Below are 26,289 nucleotides of genomic sequence, written 5' to 3' on the forward strand. Positions count from 1 at the left end.
CACTAAGAGCAGCGCCAGCCATAGCAGGTGAGTCGAGATCGTAAAGCAAGAATCAATCAAAGATCGTTGCTAGGAACCGTGTCTGGTAAGCAAAGCTGGAGGACTGTTTGTTGTCCTCAATATTAAGGGCATACAGCATACTTATAACTGGGCCTCCTGCTTGAACATGATAGAGTCGTAAATTTTTGGAAGTGCTGATAGAAATCTGAGCATAGCGGAAGAATCACCGTGTTGCCAATGGACGCATCGTTAGCAATCTTCGTCTTTCAAGAGGATACTGCCTGTGTCCATAAGACTCCATAATGAACTTCATAACAGATTTTCAACGGTGTAACTGGAGCAATCGAGAAAGGCGTAAGAACAAAGAGTAGATGGAATTTTCCTGACGGAGCGAAATGGTGCATTAAGGGTGACCACTTCTTTTCGTAAGCTAAGTACATCAGCCTAAGTGATTACTATCATTTTTCTCGTTTAAACTCGATATCATTTGGGAAAAAAGACCCGAAGAAGATTCAAATGATATCTCCATACCTCGTGCTCGTGAGCACCATATTAACAAAGAGTCGTGGCGCTCAATCAGCTCAAGTTAGACTCAAGCTAATGTAGGTACGGAGTACGCCAGGGGTTCCTGAAAAGCCCATGTGCCACTAAGCTGGTGATTGGGCCCTAAAAGTGGAAGGGAATCCAAGCCCAAGCCAAGATTTCCCGCCATCACGCCTTTAACTTTACGCCTTCACGGCTTTCCGTGGGTCAGCATTACCATCACCGCCAGATTCAGATTTCCATTCTCCAGAACTCGCTAGGGCCTCCAACTCATCGTCTGGTTCTATGATGCAATGTGCTCATCACATGGTACTATCATCGTGAGCACCTGTAGCAACTTATGATGCTGCACAGTCGTAAGTGAATATCAGTTTCGGAGCCTGCCCTTTCAGTCGGCCCCTCTACCAATTCACGAGAAGCTCTTCTGCATTCAGTGTACCATCTGAGTGCACCATTTAACCGCAGCTGCTAATGCATCTTGTCTACCTTGTAGATGCTACTTCGGAAGCCCGCCAGGCACTGTTTACTCAGTCAACCCAAACCAATCCACCTGACAGTATCTCGACATCCAACCACTATGCTTCCCCTTTTGCAGAACGATTTCCTGCCAAAAGTGTTCAGCCAATTACATCCCACAACAAAGATACATCAAGTGCTAGAGGACGAGTGATAGATTCTTCTGCTTTCGGAGCTGCGCCTCTACAATTGCCTGGCAGAGCTCAATCTGCTCAGCCTTCCCAACCCGAGGCGAGCTATGCCCGGTCGACGGGAGTTCTGGAGAGGAAAGCCTCGAATTCATATGGCCATCATAGGCAAACTTCCGTTATACACGGACTCCAGCACTCGCGGAATCCCAGCTTCAACACCTCTACAGCAAATAGCCCTTCAACGCCCGAGGCTTACAATGCAGGCAGCAACGCGAGTATCGATTCAACTATTAAGAGCCCTGAGCTATCTTCTCCACTTACAACCAGCACTATAGCTAGCTCTTCACACGTCCAAGGTCTCTCGGGCTCTACCATGACCGACCAAACCATACCGATGAACTTGTCACATGGAGTGAGCCACCAGAGGATACCTACTTTGAGCTCACGATCGAGGCAAGGACATGGCCAACAACCATCACATTCTAGACAGCGTTCAGAACCAAGGACACCTGGCGAATATGCGCTACATCACTTGCTCAATGCCTTTGTTAACCAGGCTGATCAGAAGATTAACCATTGCATTGCAAGTATCGGCGAAATGGCTACACCTGTGGAGCAACTGTGCGGACATGGCGTTGATCCTACTTTTGATCAGTTGATTAAAGCTTTAGGTCATATCGTTCGTCTGAAACCCAAGCCCCTAATTGACAGCTTAATGTATTGGCGGAAGGCAAAGGCAGAAGCGGCCTCTCAGGCGAAGAATCAGTTAAACCAGCAGAAATCTACACCGCCCTCGAATAGCGCTCCTCCAGGTCTACTACGAAGAAACACCGAACCTGTACATTCTAATAGCAACATGACCAGCTTGCATAGCGACAACGATGCCACAACCGTGCTCTCTGGATCGCTTGCCGAAGAGGTAGTGTTGACGGAACGGAGGGCCACAGTGTCAGTGTATCTTGTGTGTAGGGTCTTGATCGAGATCTTCGAGCAGAGCACAATGGCTGCAATTACAACAGACCTGGCAGCAAAGCTCGAAGACATAATATTCGGTCAGCTGAAAACGCTTGACCCAACACAGATTGCGAGCTCAAGCCTTCGCATGGCCAATTGGCGGATCTACGGGCAACTCCTAGGCCAAATGAGCAAGATTGATTTCGTCAATGTGGCCCAGAGATTTTTGCAGGAGCTTGACTATTGCCAAAAAGAAATCGCCAGAAATGCTGGAAGCATAGTAGCAAGAGAGTTGGAAAGTCGTGCAGAATTGTTGATTCTAGGAATGAGGCATGTGCACGTCAGATCCTTCCCTGAGGCATCTTGGATCGAGTCAGCGGAGTTCATCCGCAATATTGGTCGGCTGTTTGTGAGTTCTCATGGCTCGCGTATCAAACAGGCTTATTGTCATATTCTGGAAAAATGGCTCCTGGCAATCGCATTAGACGTTAGAAGTGACCTGTCTTTGTCAAGATGGAGGGAATCTTTGGATATGCTCAACATGCGACTCACCCAGATGCTTGCGAAGGTACGCCATTGGAACACAGCGTACCCGCTTTGGGCTCTGCTTCTCTGCGTTTCGCCTAAAGAGCTGTTTCTGGCACAGTGGCTTCCTGCAATCTCTAGCTTGGGCCCCAAGCTCAAGGAAAGGCCTACCAGAGGTCCAGCGCTACAGGCCATCTGTCGATTGACGTGGACATATCTCTATCGGTATGCGGAATCTTCTGGTGGCACGACTCGAAAAATAGAGGATATCATCAAACTTGCATTACCGCAAGGAAGGAAGACCCATCTCTCTACTGATCCGTTCATTGCAGAGCCGCTCATAGAACTAATTCGAATCATTGGATTCAGACACCAAGAGCTCTGTTTCCGCACTATTATATTTCCACTGATCAACTCTGACCTTTTCACATCTGGCAAAGACCTGAAAATTGAGCAGATGGAGCCAGAGAAGATGGTTATTGGTATACGCGCATTCCTGGCTATAATGTCTGACTTGGAGAAAGGGGATCAGGGAAGACCAACCTTTCCACAAAGGTTTCCTACAGCGTCCATGGTCGAGCCACTTCCAACCACGTCAGCGTATTCTCGGCCACAATTGCTCGCTGATCCGAATCCCAGGATTGCAAGTCAGGATGATATCCTTTCACGCCCAGTCAATACAACGAAGCTCGGGGATGTAGCAAAACATTACTATCTGGGCTTTTGCCAGATACTTGGCAAGATTACCATTTTATGTGACAACACCTTTGGTGGACAAGCAGTGTTGAACGAAAAGTTTGGAGGAATTGCTCCTAAAACGCCTTTGGCCGAGACTTTCGGCTTCAGGCAGAAGGACGAAGGACAGTCTATTGATCAGAAACAAGCATACTATGACCTGCTACATGTGGCAATTCAAGCTCTGCCTCGCTGTCTGTCTGAGCATGTGCCATTCACCTCTCTGATCAATCTATTGTGCACCGGCTCCGCGCACATTCAATCCAATATTGCCGCCTCCTCATCACAATCACTCAAGTCAATAGCCAGGCAAGGCCATGCTCAACCAGTCGCGATTGGCTATCCACGTTTCATCTTCAACTATGACCTGAAGTATTCAACGATGTCAGATGAGGGTATGCTTGGTCCCGGACACATTGAGACGACCCTTACGTTGTATATCGAGCTCCTCAGAATATGGACACAGGAAATCAGACAGAAAATTCGAGCAGACACAGAGATTGTCGAGAACGGTGCAGGTGTTGTTCGTGGCGTCCGCTTGGAGAAGTCCAATGTCCTTACACAAGTCGACGAAATCGAGTCGTATGGGCTTTTCTTTCTGTGTTCTCAATCGCGTCGAGTGCGCACTTTCGCTATTGAGGTTCTTCGTATGGTAACAGATTTTGACAGAGCACTTGGAAGTGAACAGTCCAACAGAATCATTCGGATCTTGAAGGACGACTTACAAAGGATACTGGACCTCAATGAAGACCACCTCAACGTTGCAGAGCGTAGTCGGCTGCAGAAGAGCAAACGCAAAAGTGCGACTCAGAACACTCTGATTGAAATATGCAGCAGTGAGGGACCATACGACTCGACCCTGTGGTTGAAGATATTTCCCAACCTCATCAGAATCACATATCAGATGTGCCCTAATGTCATTGCGCTCAGTCGGCTCAAAGTCTGTGACCGCTTGGTTCAGATGCAGAGCAGCATTGAGTTCCTGGCTGACCATATAAGATCGCCGCAACACGTGGCCCAAGAATCCAAGATGGCAGCACGAAATGCAGCAACACCTCCAGACGTGTTGATCGAGCAGTGGAAGTTGTATCTGACCATGGCTTGTGTTACTTTGAGCCATTCTGGGGCACAATCACAGAGTCAGCTAGCAAACGCTGTTCATGCTCGGAAAGCATCAAGAGCAGCGACAGCTTCCCAGGATAAGATCGGTTCTGCAAGGTCTTTGTTCTCGGCTGTGATACCGCTGTTATCTGCAGGCCCTGACGCAATCCGTAACGCAATTGTCTTGGCTCTGGGATCGATCAACAAGAATTTGTATAGAACTCTGCTCGAGTCTCTGCAATACGCTGTGACAACTTGCAATGATGAAGCAAAGGCAAGAATTGGCTCCCATCATCGTACTCCCAGCAGTCCATTGAGAAACCCGAAGACCGATCGACTGCGGACTGAGGTCACTCATGTCTACAAGCTGACTTCGGCTTTCTTGAAGGTTCCCGAAGTTTACAACGATGATTGGATTTTGAATAATCTAGTTGTGTATTCGAAAGATTTGAGAATATTCTTGAGTGACGCCGAAGTTCAAAATGACTGGAAATTTCAGAAGCTACGATTTCACTATTGTGGTTTGATGGAAGAACTCTTCGAAGGTATTAACCGCTCCCGAAACCCGTCCCGCTGGCTCCCGTTCGAGTCAAGAAAGTCTGCTTTTACACTAATGGAAGACTGGTGCGGATATTCTGCAAATCCTAGTCAGATATCTCAGCGGGAGGATGCGATGAGGCAATTCGCGATCGAGCAGCAGCAGGAATCAGGTGAACGAACCAATGTCTCTGCGGCAATGGAGAAGGAGAAAACTAGTCTTCGCGTTGCTGCATTGAGCGCCATGGCTTCGCTCTGCGCTGGGCCAATCACCATCAAAACTGAAAGTAAGGCAGTCCTCCAATTCAATCTTCCTCGCATGCTTTCATGGATTGAATCAATTTTCGCAACTTTGAGCGACAAATTGCATGCCATCGGGAGAAGAGCCCTCAGGGAACTGATTACTCACAATAAAGAATATCCTTATATTATGGAACATGCTATTGAACGCTGTTATGAATCAGAGAAACTGAAGGCTTTGGAAAGCTATTTTGGCGTTGTTGCTGAGGTATTGATTGATCATGCTGACTATCCCATGGCATTTTGGAGAATCCTCGGAGCAGTGTTGTTCACGCTCGGTAGCGAAAGTCGAGAGATCCGCATGAAATCTGCTCATCTCCTGAGGACGCTGGAAGAAAGGCAGCAACGCAGTTCCAAATTGCGGGATTTTGACATCAGTATCGCTGACAAGACTACTGCGGTCTATAAACTGGCGCAGTTTGAATATTCAAGGCGGCTATCCAAAGCTCATGGGGAGCTAGCATTTCTGATTTTCTCAGAGTTTTCTCTCCATTTCAAGAGCGTGAGTACTGACCACCAGCGAAATATGGTGGCAGCCATTCTTCCCTGGATCCAGGTGATGGAACTACAGGTTGATCCCAACGGTGGCCCCACGGCGGTGTCCTACATGCTGTTGTCCAACCTGTTTGAGATTACTGTGAAATCAAGCAGTGTACTTCATAACGAAGTACAGGCACTTTGGCAGGCCTTGGCCACCGGCCCACATGGCGGTAACGTGCAATTGATCCTCGACTTCATCATACTTTTGTCTCTTGAAAGACGAGAGCAGAACTTCGTGGACTACGCCAAGCAAATAGTGGTGTTTCTGTCAGGTACACCGGCAGGATCCAAAGTCATTGAGTTCTTTCTGCTCCAATTGGCCCCAAAGAACATGGTCAACGAAAAGAAAAGCGCCGACCAAAGTCCTCCGGACATGGGAAATCTTCCCTATGTTGCTGATCTGTCTGCTGTATTGCCCACTGGAAATAAACAGGTAAGTGATAACGTGAACGCTTGCAGCAGGAGCACGGCTAACATACGTAGGCTGGCCTTTCTCTTGGTCAAATCGCAATGATCTTCCTGGTTGATCTTATGGTAGCGCCAGTTGCACTCCCCACGGATAGTGCTATCAAGCTCATTCACGCAGTGCTCATACTGTGGGATCATTATACTGTTTCTGTGCAGGAACAAGCACGAGAGATGCTTGTACATTTGATACACGAGCTGGTCACGTCAAAAATTGGGGACAGCACGCTAGCAGCTAATAAGAACGAGATTGAGAATTTGGTCGAAGCAATTCGCCAGAACGAGACCGATGTGGTGTGGTCTTATGAGGACAACAACGGCAAAGAAGATGACGATGGAGGAAGCCGAGTGCCTGCCTCGATGATGAACCTAAGCAGAAAAGTGGTTGAGCTTTTCAGTATGGCGTATAAGAATTTCAACGATCTGTGGGCAAAAGAAGCACTCTGCTGGGCATCCACGTGCCCTGTCCGCCATCTGGCTTGCCGATCCTTCCAGGTGTTCAGATGCCTATCGGTTACGCTTGACCTCCGAATGCTGGCTGACATGCTTGCACGACTATCAAACACAATTGCCGATGAACAGACGGACTATCAGACATTTTCGATGGAAATTCTGACCACATTAAAAGTCATCATAAGTGACCTGGACCCTCACGATATTTTGCGCTACGCCCAGCTCTTCTGGACTACATGTGCTTGTCTCAACACCATTCACGAGAGAGAGTTTTCAGAAAGTCTAGGTATGCTTGAAAAACTACTTGATCGGCTTGATATGAGCGAACCGATGGTCGTGACAATCCTCATGGATGCACAGCCTCCCAAATGGGAAGGTGATTTTGAGGGACTCCAGCCGTTAGTCTACAAGGGACTGAAGTCGGTTGAATCGCTAGACCGCACACTGTCCGTTCTGGATCGACTCGCTGGTCTTCCAAACAATGACCTTGTTGGCGATTCGAGTCGTCTTCTCTACTCCGTCCTAGCAAATCTACCTCGACTCCTTCGTCAATTTGACCTTGAGACTAGGGAACAGGAAACTCTCCACTGCGCCTCGCGGTTAGCTGAAGTGGCTGATCAACAAGGATATGCTGCTATAGCCCAATGCCTGGCCGAATTCGTCAGAGGCCATCACAGAACAAGCAGAGACTTCCTCCACCCTGCTATTGCTGCTGTGCAGTCTTCCTTTTTTCCGGAATACGATGGGAAAAGTTTGGTGTTTTTGATGGGCTTTCTCACCAACAAAAATTCCTGGTTCAGGTTGAAAACAATGGAGATTTTGTGTGTCCTCATCCCTGAAGTGAACATGAAGAGACCGGACGTTGCATGTCACGGACCAGATCTGATTTCACCTTTATTGCGGTTACTTCAAACCGAGCTTTGCCCTCAAGCCTTGGAAGTCATGGACCACATCATGGAAGTCCAAGGAAATCCAATGGAACGTCATCATATCCGAATGAGCCTGGCATCAGGTTCAGCCCGTGCTATCCGCAAGGAGTATGAGCGAACGCAAAGCCTTTATGGTATTCCACTGACCACTGGCTGGTCAATTCCTATGCCGGCCGTCTACTCAAGCCTGACTAGAAACAATGTCCATGCTGTGTTCTATACCTGTGGTGATGCTGAAGTCATGCAGAGAAATGCAGCAACCACACCCGAGGTCGAGTTTAGGTCGGATGAAGGATATTCGGATTCTTACTTTCCTACAAGGAGGACCAACACGATGAAGTCTGTCGATACTGTACCGGATGCGAATATGAACGACCTCTTGCATAAGTTGGACAGCCTTGACGATTTCTTCGACGAACCAAATACCACAGCTGAAACTATCAACACAAGCACTTACGATTCACACGACTTGCACGATAGTGGCACGCATACATACGATCAGCAAACCGCACCTATACTCAAAAAGTCTCTTGCAAGGACGGCGTCCTCGTCTTCTTTCCACAATGGCCTTGCAGAATCACGGCCGCCTACATCACATCAAAACAGCGTCATGACACCCACAGCTTTCAACACAACACCGGTGTCTGCCACTCTAGACTACACTACACTTCCTCTTCCAGCCGTTCCTAACATGCACTTGTCAGTAAGACCGGCCTTGCACGGTCGATCTATTACCTCACCTGCCAACAATTGTGCAATTTCACAGCCTACATCCGCACCAGCCATCTCGAATTTTAGCAATGGCGGTGGTTCATTTCTTTCCGAAGAAGACGAATCTCTCGATGAAGCCACATTCTCGGATTCTGAAAGCTCGCCATTTCCACTACTGACAACACAAACATCTTCTACCTCATCTGGTCCTGGTCCTTCCGTTTCTGCTGGCGGGCCAACCTTGTCAACACCGAAACCAGTAACTCCTCACTCAGCCACAGAAGTTAATGGCTCCTTCAGCTTCGAGGGCATGAGGCGTGGTATGAGAAGACTGACAGGGACAAAAGGTGAACGAGAAAAGGAAAAGGATCGAATCAGAGAGATGGCTCGCATGCGGGCGCTGTCTGGTGGTGCTAGCGCAGGTCTTAATGGACCTTTGAACGCTAGTCCAAGGGTGCCACGTGTTCCAATGGAGTATCTGAACGCCACGAGTCCAGGAACATGATACCAAAAACTGATTGCACGACTGGTTGGTGTCGCTCTGAGCTCTTTCGTCATACGTTCCGTCCCTTGCCTTTACAAGTCTTCGTTTTCTTTCTTCTACCATTGCATCCGGCGGCGCAAATCGGGTGAGTTAGGTTGAAGAGGCCATTCTGATATTTTCAATCACGCTTTGCACAGCTGCATGATTCCTCCGTCATATGTGTACTACGATGTACAAAGTACACAATCAAATCACACGACATTCTCTGCAACCGCATCTGCATTTGATGCTTTTTCTTTCCTCAGGTATTGCGGTACCACACCACTGATGAAGGGGCAGATGAGAATGAATGTTACTATTCACGGGGCCATGATATGATATGATATGACATGGCTGGGTATGTGGCCTGGAGACTCAGACGCAAGTTATATAAATTATGTTACATTAGTTGAAAAATGGAACAGAGACCACCGCATGTCCCCTGACAAGTTCGTTCTCCGTTTTCTTTGACCCTGTAGCGCATAACTAGGAGTGAGATGGAAGTTTTTTTTTTGGTTTGGCTAGACCCTAACGTACGTGGTCAATCGATATGGAGGACACCTTGTACGGCGGACTGTTATTGGGTTAACGACACATCAAAATTTTGAACTCCGCACCAACTCCGCATCAACTCCGCACCAACTTTGTAGCAACTCTGCAGCAACAAAGAATCTTTAGAGTACACGGAGTACTCCGTAGTAAAAAATGTAATGTTATGACCGCCAAGCATGGTGCACATTATAAGGACCAGGAGGACTCCAGTGGATTCTATATCATTCTCTTGTTTAGCAGCTTCCTTGTTTGACAGCTTCCTCGTTTGGCAGCTGGCCTCTTAGTTATCTAGATCTCTCTTCTCTCCCGATAGATTCTAGTTCTTTTTGCGCTCAATAAGTCATTCCATTCCATTGACCTCCTACTGTTCTATTACCCTTGCACTCTATTAGGATCTCAGGGGAGTGCAAAGGCAATAGAACAGTAGGAGGTTGTTGGAATGAGTTATTGAGCGTAAAAAGAACTAGAATCTATCGGGAGAGAAGAGAGATCTAAATGCTAAGAGGCCTTTGTGCTATAGAAGAACATAGAACCTTCTCAGCAGCTGCCAAACAAGAGAATGATCTACCAGAGTCCTCCTGGCCCTCATACTGTGCGTGGGGCTTGGCGGTCATAACACACTCCCCCTAAGATCCTAATATGTAAATATAATTTATATAATTCTATGTGGCGTGAAGTTGGGATGGAGGAAGCTGAGGGGAATTGACAGAAAATCTAAGGAGTTGTTGGTGCGGAGTTCAAAAATTTGACGTGTTGTTAACCCAATAAAAGTCCGCTGTAACCTTATTGTGGTCCCCCCCTCCCCAAATTATCCGGGAAAGGAAAGCCCCGAAAGCCCCGAAAGCCCCCTAGTTTAGTTACTACCATATCCACGCCCAACGCAATTTGACGAAAAGCAGCTTGTTGCCGGCTTTTCCAGCATATACTCATGATTAAAGTTCCCAAACAAAGCCCCCTCCATGGTGATAAATCACCAAACCTACTCCCACCCCCCTCACTCCCTACCTACCTGTCCTTCCCCGTCATCGGCACACTCCCTCTCATGCTCCTTCTTCCATGCTTCCAGGGCCCCGACGACCCTCCCCAGGGCCAGGGCCAGGAGTCCCAGCTTACCTTCTTCTTCTCTTGTTCCTTTTCCGGCCCTTTCGGCCAGGTGGGTTTGGAGCGTGGTGAGGAAGGTGAGGGTTTTGGATTCGATGGATGATGATGATGATGAATTGGATGTTGTTGTTGCTGTTTTTGGTGGGGTGGGTGTGGCGTCGGAGGTGCTGGGCGGCGCATCCTCGGTGAGGGTGGGTACGGCCAGGGAGGATGGCTCTTGTTGGTGGGAGGTTAGTTTTGCGGCGAGGTGGTAGCGGGCCTTTAGGGTTGGGTTGGTGAGGAGGAGGAAGAGCAGGTTTAGGGAGGCGATGGCCGCTGTGGTTGGCGTTTCTGATGCTGGGTTCGGGCTGGATGGTTGTGGCTGGTCATTGTCATTCTCGTCAGAAGGAGAAGAAGGTGGTTGGGCTGGGAAAATCAATGAGCTGAGGGTTTCGTGATCGGAGAAAAAAGTGGGAGAGGCGAAGATGTTGTTTTCGTTGTCGTTGTTGGTATCGCTGCTGGGATTTTGACGTGTGGTTTCGCTACCGCCCAATGACGAGGTGGACGCGGGCACAGAGATTGTGAAGAGGATCTCTTCCTTGAGCCAGTTGATGGCTACTTCTTTGAGGTTGTCGAATGTTCCGCAGTCCGTTATGGTTGATTCGATGATCGAGAGGCGGAAGTTGGACGAGGGGTGGTTGTGTAAGAGAGTTGTTGCTAGGTAGTGGGCTGATGTCCGGAAAGACGGATTGGGGTGCTCAGCGCAGAGATAGGAGAGGATACTGATCAAGGCTTTGTAATCGTCGTCTGCTCTAGGTACAGACTTGCTCGTGGTCCGGTTCGGTGGCAGTACAACGAGTAGAAGAAGTGCTAGCATCGCATCGATTGCAGAAGGTGGATTGTGGCTGACGCTCGGAAAGAAATGGTCATTGAGAACCGTTGGCGTTGGCACCACGAATTGATTGACAAAGTGGTGCAGATCTGTCATTGACATTTCCACTGGTGATACGATTTGGTCTGAATAAATGACCGCAGAAACCCTGCTTGCCAGATACAAAAACAAAGCGCCCAGATGGGGATATGGGATCTGGGATGGAGAGGTAGGAAATTCTGATGGTTCCTCGTCTTCATCCTTCTCTGTGCCCATCTCCATGATTACCTCTTCTGGCTTTTGATTACGCACTAGAGGCAAGTTCGTATGGCTGAAGACATCTTCAGGATTCAACCGAAGATCGTTAGCGAGACGGCAAAACTTGTCCATCATGCTATCCTTCGATTGCAGGTTCTCATCATCCTGCCAGATTCTAGAGCGTGATTTTCGATCAGGTATTGCTCGCTGAGGACTGTGCTTCTCGAGTAACCTCGTAGACCATTCCATCGTCTCCGCATCTGCCAGCAAATACTCTTCCAGGACTTCTAATGTAACTGCTTGCAACAAGCGCAAGACGATTGACATTTCGAGATCTGACGGAGCTTTTGCGTTATCTCGAGACTGTCCTTCAGGATCTGGAAGTGGTGCATAGACTTCGGTCCCGAACGTCATTGCAGGGTTGATATTTGTAATGTTGGCTGTCGAAGATCGAGGCGGCAGTACAGGTCGTTGCTTGCCAGACAACTTTCCAAGGAGACCTAGAAAGGCTGAGGCGGTCTCGGAAGTGATTGGGACTTTTCGATAGGCCCCCAAAGCGGCCGGTAGAGAGGTAGCTAAGAACCGACTCGGATACTGGGTTTTTATGCGCGGATGTAGTATTCCCAGCATTGAAAGCAGCGTTGAGAGTTGCAGTGCTGGCGAATCCGGGGCGGCCATCGTCTCTTGTGGATGCTCGGATGCTGACATATCATTGGAAGGGTGTTCTTTGGTAGAAGAAGGTGGAGGCATCCCATGTAAGTCCATTTCTCCCAGATGAATACGCTGCGCCTCCCCTTCAAAGGTGGGCAGCTCGTCGGTGATGGGCTCTTCGTCGAGGCCAGATTCTGCAGCATCATCATCTGCTCCCAGAATCTCTAGTGCTTCGGCTACCCGGACAACCACCTCTCTAGGGTTTCCCCTACGAGCAACCACCTCGAGACATTTGGCTGCTTCTTTGGGAGCAGCTTTAATGAGCGGGAGGATCAGCTTAACAAGGTCCCAGCCAACCTCCTTTGCCAGAGTGCCGTCATCCTCTGCAAGATGTCTTGTTAGTATCGGCAGCCTTTCGGGCGTGAGCTGATACTCTAAGATGGTCAAGTAGGTCATGTAGTCAGAGTTGGGTGGCAGTGCAGCAGTGATTGGGTCAGTCTCCATGTCGTGTGTAATGGTTGCCATGATGAATCATCAGATGCACCATTGGAGATGGAATTGTTCAATTAAGCAACCAGATACGCCTCAAGAGACGATAAAGGTCTTTGTGTTGCAACTTTGCACATCTACCATGATGTTGAAATGGTCACGTGGCGAAGTGGAAGAGTGCTAGCAGAAGCACCATAGTAATACGGTGGTGGTAGATACGGTAGACTGTTACCGGCTGAAGGTCAATTCAAATATTTGGATTGCCCGCAGTCCTTGCTGATTATTCCATCTCAACCAATACTACATGATGTGCTTCTGTATGAAGACTTGATTGATTTTGGAGTCCTTAAGAGAGTGCCCCTAAGAGGGTGCTCTAAGAGGTGTTTCTAAGAGGGTGCCCCTAAGAGGGCGCCCCGAAGAGAGCGCCCCGAAGAGAGCGCCCCGAAGAGAGCGCCCCGAAGAGAGCGCCCCGAAGAGAGCGCCCCGAAGAGAGCGCCCCGAAGAGAGCGCCCCGAAGAGAGCGCCCCGAAGAGAGCGCCCCGAAGAGAGCGCCCCTAAAAGAGCACCCCTAAGAGAGCACCCCTGTCTTAAAGCGATCTTAAATTTCTAAAATGGGTTTTGAATTGACCTTAAGCCCGTAACAGTCCGCCGTAATAGATGTTTCTGGACTGTGCGTTGCATAAGTGCTGCGAATTCTAGACGATGCGATGGTCGCCAAAACACTTGCTCGGCCAACCTAGACACGCCAGAAGATGGAGAGGATGCTGATAACTACACTCTTCGTGTATCCATGGCGTGAACGACATTGCTGTGCTATACTTCTATCGAAATCTGCGTCTATATCCGAATCTCTACCTGAACTGGAACTAGGAGAATCGATAAGCCCTCAACGTGCGCCGAAGTCTGGTAAACCAAGCGATGCTGACGAAAGTCTCCTCAACTGCGCCACTGTGTTTTCTCCCCCGTCCTCTGTGGTACAACCGCAAATATCGCTTTTCAAACTCGCTCTCCCTCTCTCTTCCACATCGCCTTCAAGTACTCCCCATCAACAGGCGGACACCTCACCTTCTCCCCCACCATCTGAATCTTGTCCTCAGTCCCCTCCCGATCCAGCGCAAACATCACATGTCCCATCCTTAGATAATCCTTCAGGACCGCCCATCGCAACTGATCATCCTCGTTCGAGCTCTTTAACATGATGCTCAACCACTCATCTAAACTCACACTGCGTCCCACTGCGCCATCGCTGCGGATATCGCTCATGAGTCCGGGAAGCGCGCTGAGTGGTAATGGGCTCGGGTTTCCCAGGTGATAGATTGACATGTCTTTATTGTGTATACCGGGGTTATTGCTGCTGGAAAGGCTGTGCAGTGTAGAGACGAGATAATCAACCGGAATGAAATCAACTGCGAACTGTGGATCCGCACGACCGATCTCAGGGGTGCATCCGGATTCAACCATCCCAAGAACCATCCGTCGGATAAAATCGTCTGCGGGTTCGGGGACGTGGGTGAATGTGCTGGCCGTCACGGCGGACGCACGGTAAATGGAGACCTTGAACCCACGCTGGGAGGCTTGTGTCATCAGCATTTCCGACACCCAGCGGGATTTGAAGTATCCGAATTCGTCGGAGGAGGGCGGGGAGAAGTGCGTCGGATCGGTTTCGTGAGTGATGATTGAGGACGCCGTGCGGTTGGTGGTGAACCAAGTTTGCAGATGGGGCACGCTCCAGGTGGAGAGGTGGTGGATTTCCGTCAACTGGTTGCCGTGGGCGGCGAGTTCTATGATGTCTAGCGCTGCGGAGACGTTGGCTTGTTTGAGATCGGTATATGTTTTCAAAAGGGAGATCTGGCCGCCTAGGTGGTAGATTGCCTGGATGGTGCGTCCCAGGTCTTTGAACGCAGCGTCTTCCAGTTGGAAATGGGGCTCAGCGAGGATTCCTGGTATGTAGCGCACTCGTGAACGTAAAGTCTCCTCGTTGATGGTTGCGCTGAGGAGGTTATATTTCTCCATGTAAGCTACCAGGCTGGAATGTTCGAGCTTCTGCTGGGTGCCGATGAGATGAATGGTCGTGGAGTCTTGAGCGGAGAGCAAAGTCTCCAGCATGTGTACGCCAATAAAAGAGTCAACCCCTGTTAACAAGATCTCGGAAACATCTGCGCGGCTGAGAGCTCGAGCTCCATATGGAACCATGTATCGTCTGTCCCTTGGTAGAATTGTTTCTTCGGCCCAGTTCACACTTCTGCTAGCGATCTTGGACCCGTCACCGCCCTTGCTCTTCGTCTGCGTCTTGCTCATAACGATATCATATACTCCAGCTGGCGTGGGAGCCTTGAAAAGATCCGTCAAAGAAATAGAAGTTTTGAATGTGCGTTTAATCTTTGATTGGAGTCTCAGGAGTAAAATGCTTTGGCCTCCGAGCACGAAGAAATTGTCCATTGGTGCGATTTGATGATCTCTGGGAAGCTTCAGCACCTCTCCGAAGATGTTTGTGATGGACTGGATTACTTTGGTGTCAATTGACTCCTGGGTGATCTGCTCATTCGATGCTTGCGGAGAGGAGACCGACGAGGGAAAGACAAGATGCAAATCCCGCTTCAGAAGATTCTGCCGATCAACCTTTCCGCCAATCGTAACCGGAAGATTTTCCAGAAATTGATAGCCGTTGGGAAGCATATAGTCGTTGAGATGGACACTGATCTTTTCGTGTAATGAGGTGACAAATGTCTGCCCCTGTCTGACATCGAGAGTCTGTTGAAGAACGATGAACGCTATCAGTTGGCGGTCATCTGTCAAGCTTGCAGTCTCTCCAGCAGATCCCACGCTAGGATCGATTTCCTCGTTCTTGACGGCTCTGGCAACAACCGAAATGTCGACTATTCGATTTCCTGCCTCCTTGGATGACTCCAGATAAAGCCTCTGTTCGACTTCCCCTAGATCGACTCGATAGCCTCGGAGCTTGACTTGTTTATCGCCAGCGATCCGTCCATGAAACTCAAGTTGTCCATCTGAACGGAATCGACCTTTGTCTCCAGTCCGAAAAAGCCTAGTCCAACCCCTGTTGCGATCTTCTGGTTCGCAAAATGGATTCTCGACAAAGGATTTCGCATTGTCTTCGGGCCTGTTCAGATAACCGGCGCCCACCTGGGCCCCACTTACACAAATTTCGCCTACCAAGCCAGCTGGGAGGGGATTGAGATAGGAGTCCATGATGTAGTGCCGACAATTGGCCATAGGAAATCCAATTGGAATACTGAAGCAGTGATCATCTGGATATGCGGTTTTGTGAATCGTTGTCTGCACCACCAGCTCGCTCGGACTCCAGGTATTATATAATGTGGCTGGTGTCTGCAAGTCGTAGAAGGCCTTTGCCACTCGAACAGGCAAGCGCTCGCCAGCAAAGAAAGCCACGCGGTAGTCGACGCACTTTTGTAGCGATTCCTTGGCAAACTCAAGTAGTAGTGCAAATTGCGAGGGCGTGAAGTATGTCACGGTAACTGATGAACGCTGCATAAAACCGGCAAGCAACAGCGGATCTTTTCGTACACCAGCAGATGCTACGCAAACAGTAGCACCAGCGGTCAGCGCCGAAAATATTTGTACCACCGACAAATCGAAACATATCGACGAATGGTGAAGGAACCTGTCCTGGGCGTCGAATTTGTAGTCATGATCAAGAGTGCTGAGCATTTGCTGTGTATTGGACTGAGTCAATACTACGCCTTTTGGCGCGCCTGTGCTGCCAGAAGTATAGATCATATAGAAAGGGTCTTCTGGAGATGCCGACTTCAGCAGACTCAACTTGCTGTCCTCTAAAGCAGCCTCAACAACTCCGATCGTCTGGGGTGATTGTCCGGTCTTTATGGCCACCTCGGTCGCGATTGCCTCCAGGCCTGGACCAAATAATATGATTTGGGCTTTGGAGTCAGCTGCCATGAAAGCAAGCCGGTCTGCGGCAAAGTCTGGGTCCATAGATAAATACCCGCAGCGAGTGAGCAAGATGCCCAACATCCCAGATATCGCGTCGATTCCTGGTCGAGAAAAGAGACCTATGTACTGGCCTGGTGTAGCTCCTCTTCTCCGTAAGGCGAACGCTATTCTTCGGGCCCGGCGGACAAGATCTTCGTAAGTGATTGTATTGTCCTCCGATGTTCTAATGGCGACAGCATTTGGATGAGCTTTTGCATTCTCGAGAATCTTTTCCAGCACAGACATGCTATTCCAAGTGTTTTCTGTGAATCCTGTAGCCCAGTAGTTGCTCCTGAGGTGCTGAATCTCCTTCGGACCGCACATTCCAATTTCAGATATCGGCTGACGGTGATCTTTGATAACACTGGTCGTGAAGGCCAAGAAATTGTCCAAGAAACGACTCATATCCTCGCTATCATACAATGTTGTGGAGTACTCCAGACGAAGATTCAGACCTGTTGCGGGATCTTCCATTGCTTCCAAGTTAAGTTCACAAGCCGTAGGAACGTCATCCGATGTAATGTCGTAAACATCGAAATCCTGCGTTGGGTAATTGGGCATCTTTCCATGCATTTGATAGTTAACAACGATTTGACCTATTGGGAAGTGGCTTGGGTCTTTTTCAATATCAACCGTATTGACAATGGTGTCAAACGGCACCTTGCTATGCTCCATAGCTTCCAGGGTAACATTCTTCATATCCTCAAGCAGACTGTCGAAGCCTGCGTCGCAGTCATTTGTGCATCGAAGCGGAATCATGTTCACGAAAAAGCCGAGAACGTCCTCTAAGTCGGGATGAGGTCTATTCCCGTCAATCATGAGAATGGTCAGGTCCTTTTCTTCGGTGTAGCGATAGATGAAGCATCGGAATGCCGTCAACAAAAACTGGAAAGGCGTCATTTTCATGCCAGAACATATCCGTTTCATGCGGTTAAGTGTCTTTAACCCAAGGGTTGCCTTCTGTACAGCCCTCTTGTAGTCATTCTGTGCCGGCCGGTCCGACTTTGCAAAAGGCAGCAGCTTACTTGTGCCAGAAGCGCCTGTAAATTTTTCTTTCCAAAATTTGATTTCAGATTCAAGCGACGCTGACTGCAGCTGAGCGTTGTGCCAAACACTGAAATCCGAGTACTGTATCCTTGGGGATGGAATGCTTGAAAGGTTGTTTTGGTTGCGGATGCAGTCGTATATCGACGTGAGCTGAGTTAAGAAAGATTTGGAGCTGCCACGATCGATGGAGATGTGATGGAAGATAAGTACAAGCGCATACTCAGCATCATGCAACTTAGCCAATGCGAGTCTGAGAACTTCGCCTTCTTCAATATCAAGCTCCTGCTTGCAGAGCTGCGTAACGTGCTTGTCCAAAGAGACACGTGGCTGTTTCGCAGTGGAAAAGTCTTGGTATTCGAGATGTACATCAAAATCGCTGACTGGCTTTTGCTCGGCGAAGTTGTCACCTTCGAAATAAGAAGTCCTCAAGACTTCGTTCCTTCTTTTCATCTCTAGCAGGGCTTGCTGAAGAGCAGAGATGACCGGCTGGCCTCTCAGGTGAAAGATCACTGGGAGATTCAGGAAGGACTTGTCCTCGGTCATGTTGTGAACAAACCAAAGTCGACTCTGGAAGGTTGACATTGGTATATTCTCAGGCGCCTGAGTCCTAAAGATTTCTCCAGACGAGCCTTGTGTTGTTGCATGCTCTTGCTTGCCACCACTGGTCTTCTTGGCGGTTTCGACCTTCTTGTTGTCTGTCTTTTCGTCTTTCATCTCGTCGACCTTGATCAGGCCTGCTGCTCTGGTAACTAAGGCGTTGATGGACTTCGACCCAAGTACATCGAAGAGAGACAAATCAACCCCAACGGTCTTCGAGAACCACTTCCGGAACTCGACGGCGACGATAGAGTCTAATCCATATGCGGAAAGAGGATTCTTTGGCTGGATGATATCGGACGACACTGCCAATACAGCGGCAATTTTCTCAACGAAGGCGGTCATCAGAAGATCGATGCGTTCCTGGGGATCAGTGACATTGCAAATGAGAGCAGCCAGATTCTTGTGGACGGAACCTTGAGCAGCTTCTCCATTGAAGTCGTGGTTAGCGTACAAGTTGCGGAAAAGAGGCTTCTCAGCCCAGAACAGTTCCTGCCGTTGAAGATTGACCCCAGTAATAGTTTGATGCTGGTCGACACCTTGACCTGAGGACGTTGCCGAATAATCTGCACTGACTGCTTCTTCAATCTGATAAAGAAGCTCCTGCTCGCTGACGGGGTCGTAACCGATTCTTTCCATGACCTTCTGCAGCGCAGCATCTTCGGCCACGGCACCAACTCCAACAATCATGCCACAGTTCATTGTCGTACCCCTGAGACCCATTTCGCGACGCCGACGCATGAGTGCATCGAGGTAACTATTTGCTGCAGAATAATTGGCCTGTGCCTTCGAACCCAGAATGCATGAGACGGATGAGAAGCAGACGAAGAAATCGAGTTGACTCTGCAGTGTTGCCTTATGTAAGTTGAAAGTCCCATGGACTTTGGGACGGACGCATGTTTCCCATTGTTGGAAGGTCATCTGATCGAGCGGCGCATCTTGTAGAACCATGGCGGCTTGAAAGATTCCGGCAAGTTCACAACCACATGCCACAATGCAAGCTTGAACGTCTGCATAGTTGCTTATGTCTCCACGGAACACGGAAACTCGAACGTCCCTAGCTTTCAGCCAGTCAACCGTAGACTTCGCGTCGGCTTTGTCAGCTCCTGAGCGGGAGAAGAAAGCTAGATGTCTGGCGCCCTTCCGGACCATCCACTCAGCTAGAGTTCTTCCTAGTCCCCCAAGTCCGCCCACAAGCAAGTATGTCTTGGAAGAGTGGAACAGCTTCTTATTTCGAAATTTGAAGGGAAGCACAGGCACTATGTCGTCTTTGCCTGGTACAAGGATAACCTTACCCGTGTGCTTACCCATTTGCAAAAGCCTGAAGCCTTTTTGAACCTCCGCATAAGAAAGTTCGGTGATCGTCTCCGGAGGTTGGATAACGCCGTCGTGCACGAGCTTGCAGCATTCTTGGAAAACACGGGCTCCAAGAGGCTTGTTGCGCTCGAACATGGTGATCAGGTCCACTGACGCAAACGTCACATTGACCCTAAAAGGATCCATCTGGATCTTCGAGTTCTCATGGATATCACGCTTTCCTATCTCAATGAATCGCCCAAATGGAGCGACACAGCCCCAAGTAGCATGCAACAACGTTCCCGCCAGACTGTTCAGGGCCACATCAACCCCCTTGGCATGAGTCACCTTCATCACACCACCAACGAATGAGTCGTCACGAGACGAGAAGATTTGGTCGTCGGTGAGGTGAAATTTGGTTTTGAGGAGATCGCGTTTCGTCTGAGAGCCTACAGTTGCTATGACCTTGGCTCCGACCATGTGCGCAATTTGAATGGCCATTTGACCCACTCCTCCGGCTGCAGAGTGTATGAGGACGGTCTCCCCACGCTGCAAGCGTGCAACGTCCATCAGCGCGTAGTAGGCCGTTGTCAAGATTAGCGGCATCGCAGCAGCAACTCCAAAAGGCATCTCGCCTAGCTTGTAGCATAAAGAGGCGGGATTGCGCACGATAGAGCAGTGCGCACCCTGGCCTGGTCTCCAGGCAACGACACGATCTCCGACCTGAAATGCGGAATCGTCGACTTTGGCGCCCTTCCGTATAACGATGCCAGAGCACTCATCACCGAGCTTATCATCCTCAATGATACCCATACTGGCAGCGATATCTCTGAAATTGATAGCCGAAGCTTTTACCTCAATTTCAAGCTCGTCTTCCTCGAGATTTGAATCAATCAGCTTTTCATCCTCACCGAAGACCAAAGTCTCCAACAAGCCGACTTTACCGATTCTCAGAGCAAGTGCCCGCCTCTGGCTAAACCGTTCAAGTCTAGGTTCGCCATAGAGGCCGTTGGGAAGTTTCGAATTCAACGTATCGTCAGGCTCGACTCGTGGAATGAAGAGGGTTCCACTTCGCTCGGATATCTCGTCTTCTTTGACACACGGGTTGAGTAGTTGCATGAGACGTCGAGAGACTTCGTGGTCATTCGAAGTGTGCGCAACATCGAGCATGACCAATCTCAACTGATCATTTTCACTGCGGGCAGATCTTGCTAGACCATGAATGATGGCGTGCTCTGGCTTTTGACATTCCATGGTGGCTCCCTCCAGCAGCCACACAATGTTCTTTCCCGGCTGTGTAAGAAGCTTTTGAACAGCGTTGTAATCTGCGGCGCCAGAACTTGAGTCGGTAAATAATACCTCCTCGTCAAGGCTGGCAAGCACAATAATGTGCTCGTGCAGATCAGACTGCTTAGCCAACTGCGCAAAGGTAATTTTGGATGTCACCCCATCGTGTGCTGCTTCAATCTGAGAGGTAATGGTTTTCGTACGATTAGAAGGGACTGGTGACAACACAAGTGTGAGTGGTTCTGTGATCTTGGCCACTGTCTGGCTCTTTTGCCTTGCGATAAAACTTGAATTGCAAAACAGTGGAGTTAAGGCCTCGGAGCTGACGTCCATATCCTTGCTAATCACGAACCCACCGGGCTTTACATAAGCCTCGATGTCATAGTCGGCATTCTTTTCAACGACGACAAGGTCAAAGCTGCCTTCTTTGGGCTCCTCGATCTTGATCAAGCCTGGCCATATGTCCAGCAACTCATCAAATTGACCAGAGGATGCTGGGTATGGGGTGTAGCTCTTGAAACGACGGCGCTCTCCCTGACGGCCACCAAGAAGGCGCAATGTTTCTTTAGAAGAACTGATTTCAGAAGTCAGGTGAAGAATCTGGGAATCCGGGTGCTGATGGGCATAAATATCCATGACTTGGGCAATACCGTTGATGGATGACAAACAACCACTAGTACCCAAAAGATCGAATGATGGCTGCCATCTTGTCCTGAAAAACAGACTCCGCCCAGTAGCGATATCCGACGTATCACCTCCGAGTGCCGTCAATTGCAAGCCTTGCATATCGATGAGGAGCTCGTTGCACCCCTCAGAATGAACGCGCAGGTCGCTGATTGCGACGCGGGGACTTGATAGCGTAGTGTGGGAGCACACATGAAACTTTTGCTCTTCATCGACAGCCTTCGCGCTTGTGAAAGAGCCTGAAACCTTCATCGATCGAAGAAAAGTAGGGATGAATGGTTCATCAAGTGGTCTGCCTAGTTGAGATTCAATGGCTGCAAATATCACATGCACTGACGCATCTAGCATTGTTGGGTGCAGAATGGAAATATCTGCTGGCTCTGTGGAGATCTGATACTGGCGGAAAGTAAGGGGTGCCATAGCAAATCCAGGTCCACTTTCGATTGCGCCGGACAGAAGTTTGAAGTTTTCGCCGTAATGGAGACCAAGAGAGTCAAGGCGTTGGTAATAATTCTGCAGCAAAACACGCCGATTACTGTTCTTTTCAAGCTCCGCGAGCGATGCGTATGGCTTGATCCGTTCAACCGATGTAGGGGAGCCCAGCTCGGCCGAGATGAGGCCTCGACAGTGCTCAATGCCTCTCTCGCTGTCGTCAAATGAAAATATTGCAAACTCGTGCCAGGAATCAGAAATACTTTTTGCCGAGATCGAGACTGGTCGCAACTCGAGTATCACCTCGGTACCAGCGTCCTTTTCCGTCAGCGTCAAAGCGGATTTGACTGAAACATCACGAAGAGTGATTGCCTTGATATCCACGACGTTTCCAACCAGATCAGCCTTGGCTTCGATAGCCATACTGATGTATCCAGCGGCTGGAAATATGGTCTTGCCATCGATAACGTGTTCAGATAGCCAAGGAAGCTCGCTCAATCTCAAATAGTTGCGCCAGCGTGGATGTGATCCGATAGATCCAGGAACAGGGGCCCCCAAGATAGCATGCCGACGTGTACGAAGTCGGTGATCTTTGATGACACGAGTCTCCGCCCAGTATCTCGAATGATCCCATGAATAGCTTGGAAGGGTCTTTAGCTTGCTGCCTTTGTGTACAGCAGAAATCAGGCCACCCTGACCAATGAAGTGATCGCTGTTGACGGCGACCAAGTCCACTGGATAGCCATGCATAAACAATTGTCCAGCCATGCCCAGAAGGCCCTCATAATCTGGGATGCCACGAGTTAAGGAAGCCAAATAGGGAATATCGAGCTTTAATGACTGAATAACTTGTCGGGAGGGTCCTTTCAAGGCGGGATGAGGACCAATTTCGACAAGCAGATCAATATTTTGCTCATCCATGTCGTCTAAAATAATCCCGGTCAAAGCGTCCGAGAATCTGACCGTTCCTGTCATGTTCGCGGTCCAATAGGATGCGTCCATTTTGCGAGGGTCTGCGACGCGAGCAGAGACGCTTGAGAACATTCGAAGTTTGGCTCCTTGAGCCGCAAACCCTGGATGGCCATTGAGCGCCTTCTGGTAGCCTGGAGCTAGTGGATACATGTGGTGAGAATGGAATGCCTGGGCGACCTGAAGCTGCCGGGCGAAGATCTTCCTCTCGCTGAGCTTCTCCTTTAATTCGAGAATCGCATCTTCATCACCAGACAAAGTCATGGTTGATGGGCTATTGATTGCAGCCATGGCAATTCGTCCATCGTACGGTTTCAACTCAGCCATAGCCTCGGTCTCGGTCATTCCCACCGCCATCATGGCTCCGGCCTTCGAACCTTTGCCATTAGACATATATAAACCTCGGTAATACGCAGCAACGATGGTGTTCTCGAACGAGAGAATGCCTGCAGCATATGCCGCTGCCATCTCACCGGAAGAATGGCCAACCACAGCAGACGGTTTGATACCCCATTGTCGCAACAGATCGAGAATGGCAAGCTGTAAGGCTGTACAGATGGGCTGTGAGAATTGGGTCTCGGCTAGATGAGATGTTTCCTTCGATCGAAGAAGCTCTTCAATGATGGACCAGTTTGGCGAATCTGGGAGCCGCTGTAGGACCTCGTCGCATATTTCTAAAGTTTGCCTGAACAGAGGTGATTGTTCTATCAGCTGCCTGCCCATAGCGTACCACTGGCCACCTTGTCCCGTCATCACAAACCCAAGCCTTGGTTTGGTTTCATATGCTGCAGTCCACACCGCGGTAGGTTGTGGCGTTGCGAGTTCCCTAGCTATTGTTTCTTGATCCCTTCCAATTGCGAACGAACGCTGTTTGTGCATCGAGCGTCTAACGCTGAGACTGTACGCAAGATCTTGTACAGAGGTATCCGGGTGCTGTTCCAGATAGTTCGCTAGACTGTGAGTTAATAACTTCCCAGCTTTTTCGGAGTGCGAGGACAGCGGGACCATGAAAGGCCTCTTGTAAACCATTCCAGCGAACATGTCTGGCAGTGTAGCAACCGATTCCTCGCCGTACTTGGACTGATTGTGGCCCTCGAGAATAACATGTGCATTGGTTCCACCATAACCAAACGAGTTGATGCTGGCTCGCCGCAGGCCATTTGGTGAATTCCAATCCGCCATCTTGGTTGGAACTGATATTTTCCAGCCGTCGAAATCGATGTTCGGATTAGGGGATGTGAAGTGCATGTTAGGAGGGATCTTTCTGTTCTCGAGTGAGAGAGTTGCTTTGATGATACCGGCCAGACCAGAAGCACCCTCCAAATGACCAATGTTTGTTTTCACCGAGCCGACATTTAGAGCCTGCTCTCGTTTCTCAGAGAAGAAGGCCCCAATTGCGCGCGACTCTCGAGGATCTCCTGCCGCAGTTCCTGTGCCGTGCGCTTCAAAGTACTGCGTATCCGCTGGGTCGACATTGGCAATCCGGTAGGCCCTCCGAATGAGTGCCTCTTGGGCTTCGGAGGATGGCAAAGTGATCCCTTGTTTCCTCCCATCGTGATTTGCAGCAGTTCCTCTAACTATAGCACGAATCGAATCGCCGTCTAGCTCCGCCTGACGCTTACGCTTCAAGATGGCGGCGCAGACGCCTTCACCCCGGACGTAGCCACGACCAGAAGCGTCGAAAGCACGGCATCGACCGTCAGTGGAAAGCATACCAAGATCAGTCATGGTAATGAAGATGTTGGGATCGAAATGAAGCGCAGAGCCGACGACAATGGACAAGTCCGACTCGTTGTTTCGGATTGATTGGTTGCCCATATGGAAGCAAACCAGGGACGAGGAGCACGCCGTGTCGATGGTTGCGCTCGGCCCGTGGAGGTTATAGAAGTAGGAAATTCGATTTGCCAAAATCGAGTTTCCGGTCCCCGTAACGGTATATTTAGGGTAAGATTCTAGGTCCTTCGTAGTCATGGCGTTGTAGTCATTGGTGAAACAACCACAAAAGACCGACGTCTGAGAACCGCTGATGCTCTCGAGGGGAATCCCAGCTGAACGGAATGTCAGCACTCTTGGTAAAAACTATCGCATATAGGGGAGGGCACCATCTTCCAAGGCTTCGTACACCACCTCAAGCAGCAATCTCTGCTGCGGATCCATAGCTTCTGCCTCTTTTCCAGAGATGTTGAAGAAACCCGCATCGAATAGACCAATGTCTTGGTCGAGGAAATAGCCATATTTCGCATTCGTCTAAGGAATGGTAAGCATGGATACAATGGGAGGACTTATATATCTTCATTCCACAAGTCGTCAATCAAGTGCTTAGCCCAGGTGATAAAGTGAGCAGTCATGGCGAACAGTGATGAAAGCGTTCCGTATGACATTAAAGTGAAACCTTCCGAGGTGACAGTGAATGAGTAGATCGAATGTGACAACGAAAGAAACAAGTGTGCATATCAGGAAATCGAATGCAACGTGCCAGAGACCACAAGACTTACGGTCCCCTTGTTAGTTCCCTCAGGATGATAGAAAGCATCCACATTGAACCTGTCTTCTGGCATCTTCCGCTGCACGTCCCTCTGCTCGTCGATAAGCTTCCACAGCTGACTCGGGTTCTGTGCTCCAGGCACACGACAAGCCAGACCCACAATGGCGGCAGGGTCATCATCCCCTGCCACAGAAGAAGGCCTGAGGGGATTTGGAAAATTGGACGGAGAGTGGGAGCGTGACTCGAATGGAGTCGAGGATGATGAGGTGGTGGATTGAGTCGTGGAGGATATCGAAGTCATGGTGTATTAGAACGGAAAAGTCTCTTCGAGCTAGTTTCTAGAGTGTTTTCTTGATACAGCGGGTTGGTGATACAATTCTATTGTCAATGTGAAGCTCTATATGATGATGATAACAATGAGGGAAAGAACTCTGCGACTCGGCCTACCTCGAGACATAAGTAGGTTCTTATGGAACACATAGAAAGGAAGTCTATCGCAAGACATCTTGCAACATAACAGTGAGAAAACGTAATGGTCCGACACGGGCATAGAAATGAGGACTCTTGAGGAGCACCTCCTCGCTGCCGAGGACAGACGGAGCGCAGCTCCAGGCCCATCATCAGCTTTGTACATCAGACCGACAACGGGTATCATATGC

The 26,289-nt window shown here is 49.4% G+C and overlaps 3 protein-coding genes across 3 annotated transcripts; 1 reads left to right on the forward strand and 2 right to left on the reverse strand.

The window, feature by feature from the left end:
- Positions 1–1,014: 1,014 nt before the first annotated feature.
- On the forward strand, positions 1,015–8,945 carry EPUS_00490 (uncharacterized protein; the record flags this gene model as incomplete). The annotated part of the gene is made up of 2 exons (XM_007804519.1): positions 1,015–6,315; positions 6,366–8,945. 2 exons carry the CDS (start codon positions 1,015–1,017, stop codon positions 8,943–8,945), a joined length of 7,881 nt encoding a protein of 2,626 aa, XP_007802710.1.
- Positions 8,946–10,509: 1,564 nt separating this feature from the next.
- EPUS_00491 (uncharacterized protein) lies at positions 10,510–12,900 on the reverse strand (the record flags this gene model as incomplete). The annotated part of the gene is made up of 1 exon (XM_007804520.1): positions 10,510–12,900. The coding sequence occupies one exon, from the start codon at positions 12,898–12,900 to the stop codon at positions 10,510–10,512; it is 2,391 nt and encodes a 796-aa protein (XP_007802711.1).
- Positions 12,901–13,860: 960 nt separating this feature from the next.
- Positions 13,861–25,931, reverse strand: EPUS_00492 (uncharacterized protein; the record flags this gene model as incomplete). Its single annotated transcript, XM_007804521.1, has 3 exons — positions 13,861–25,193; positions 25,248–25,392; positions 25,641–25,931. The coding sequence occupies 3 exons, from the start codon at positions 25,929–25,931 to the stop codon at positions 13,861–13,863; spliced, it is 11,769 nt and encodes a 3,922-aa protein (XP_007802712.1).
- Between the last annotated feature and the right edge of the window lie 358 nt (positions 25,932–26,289).

The sequence above is a fragment of the Endocarpon pusillum genome (assembly GCF_000464535.1).
Source record: "Endocarpon pusillum Z07020 unplaced genomic scaffold scaffold344, whole genome shotgun sequence".
In the NCBI taxonomy this organism is placed as follows: Eukaryota; Fungi; Ascomycota; class Eurotiomycetes; order Verrucariales; family Verrucariaceae; genus Endocarpon; species Endocarpon pusillum.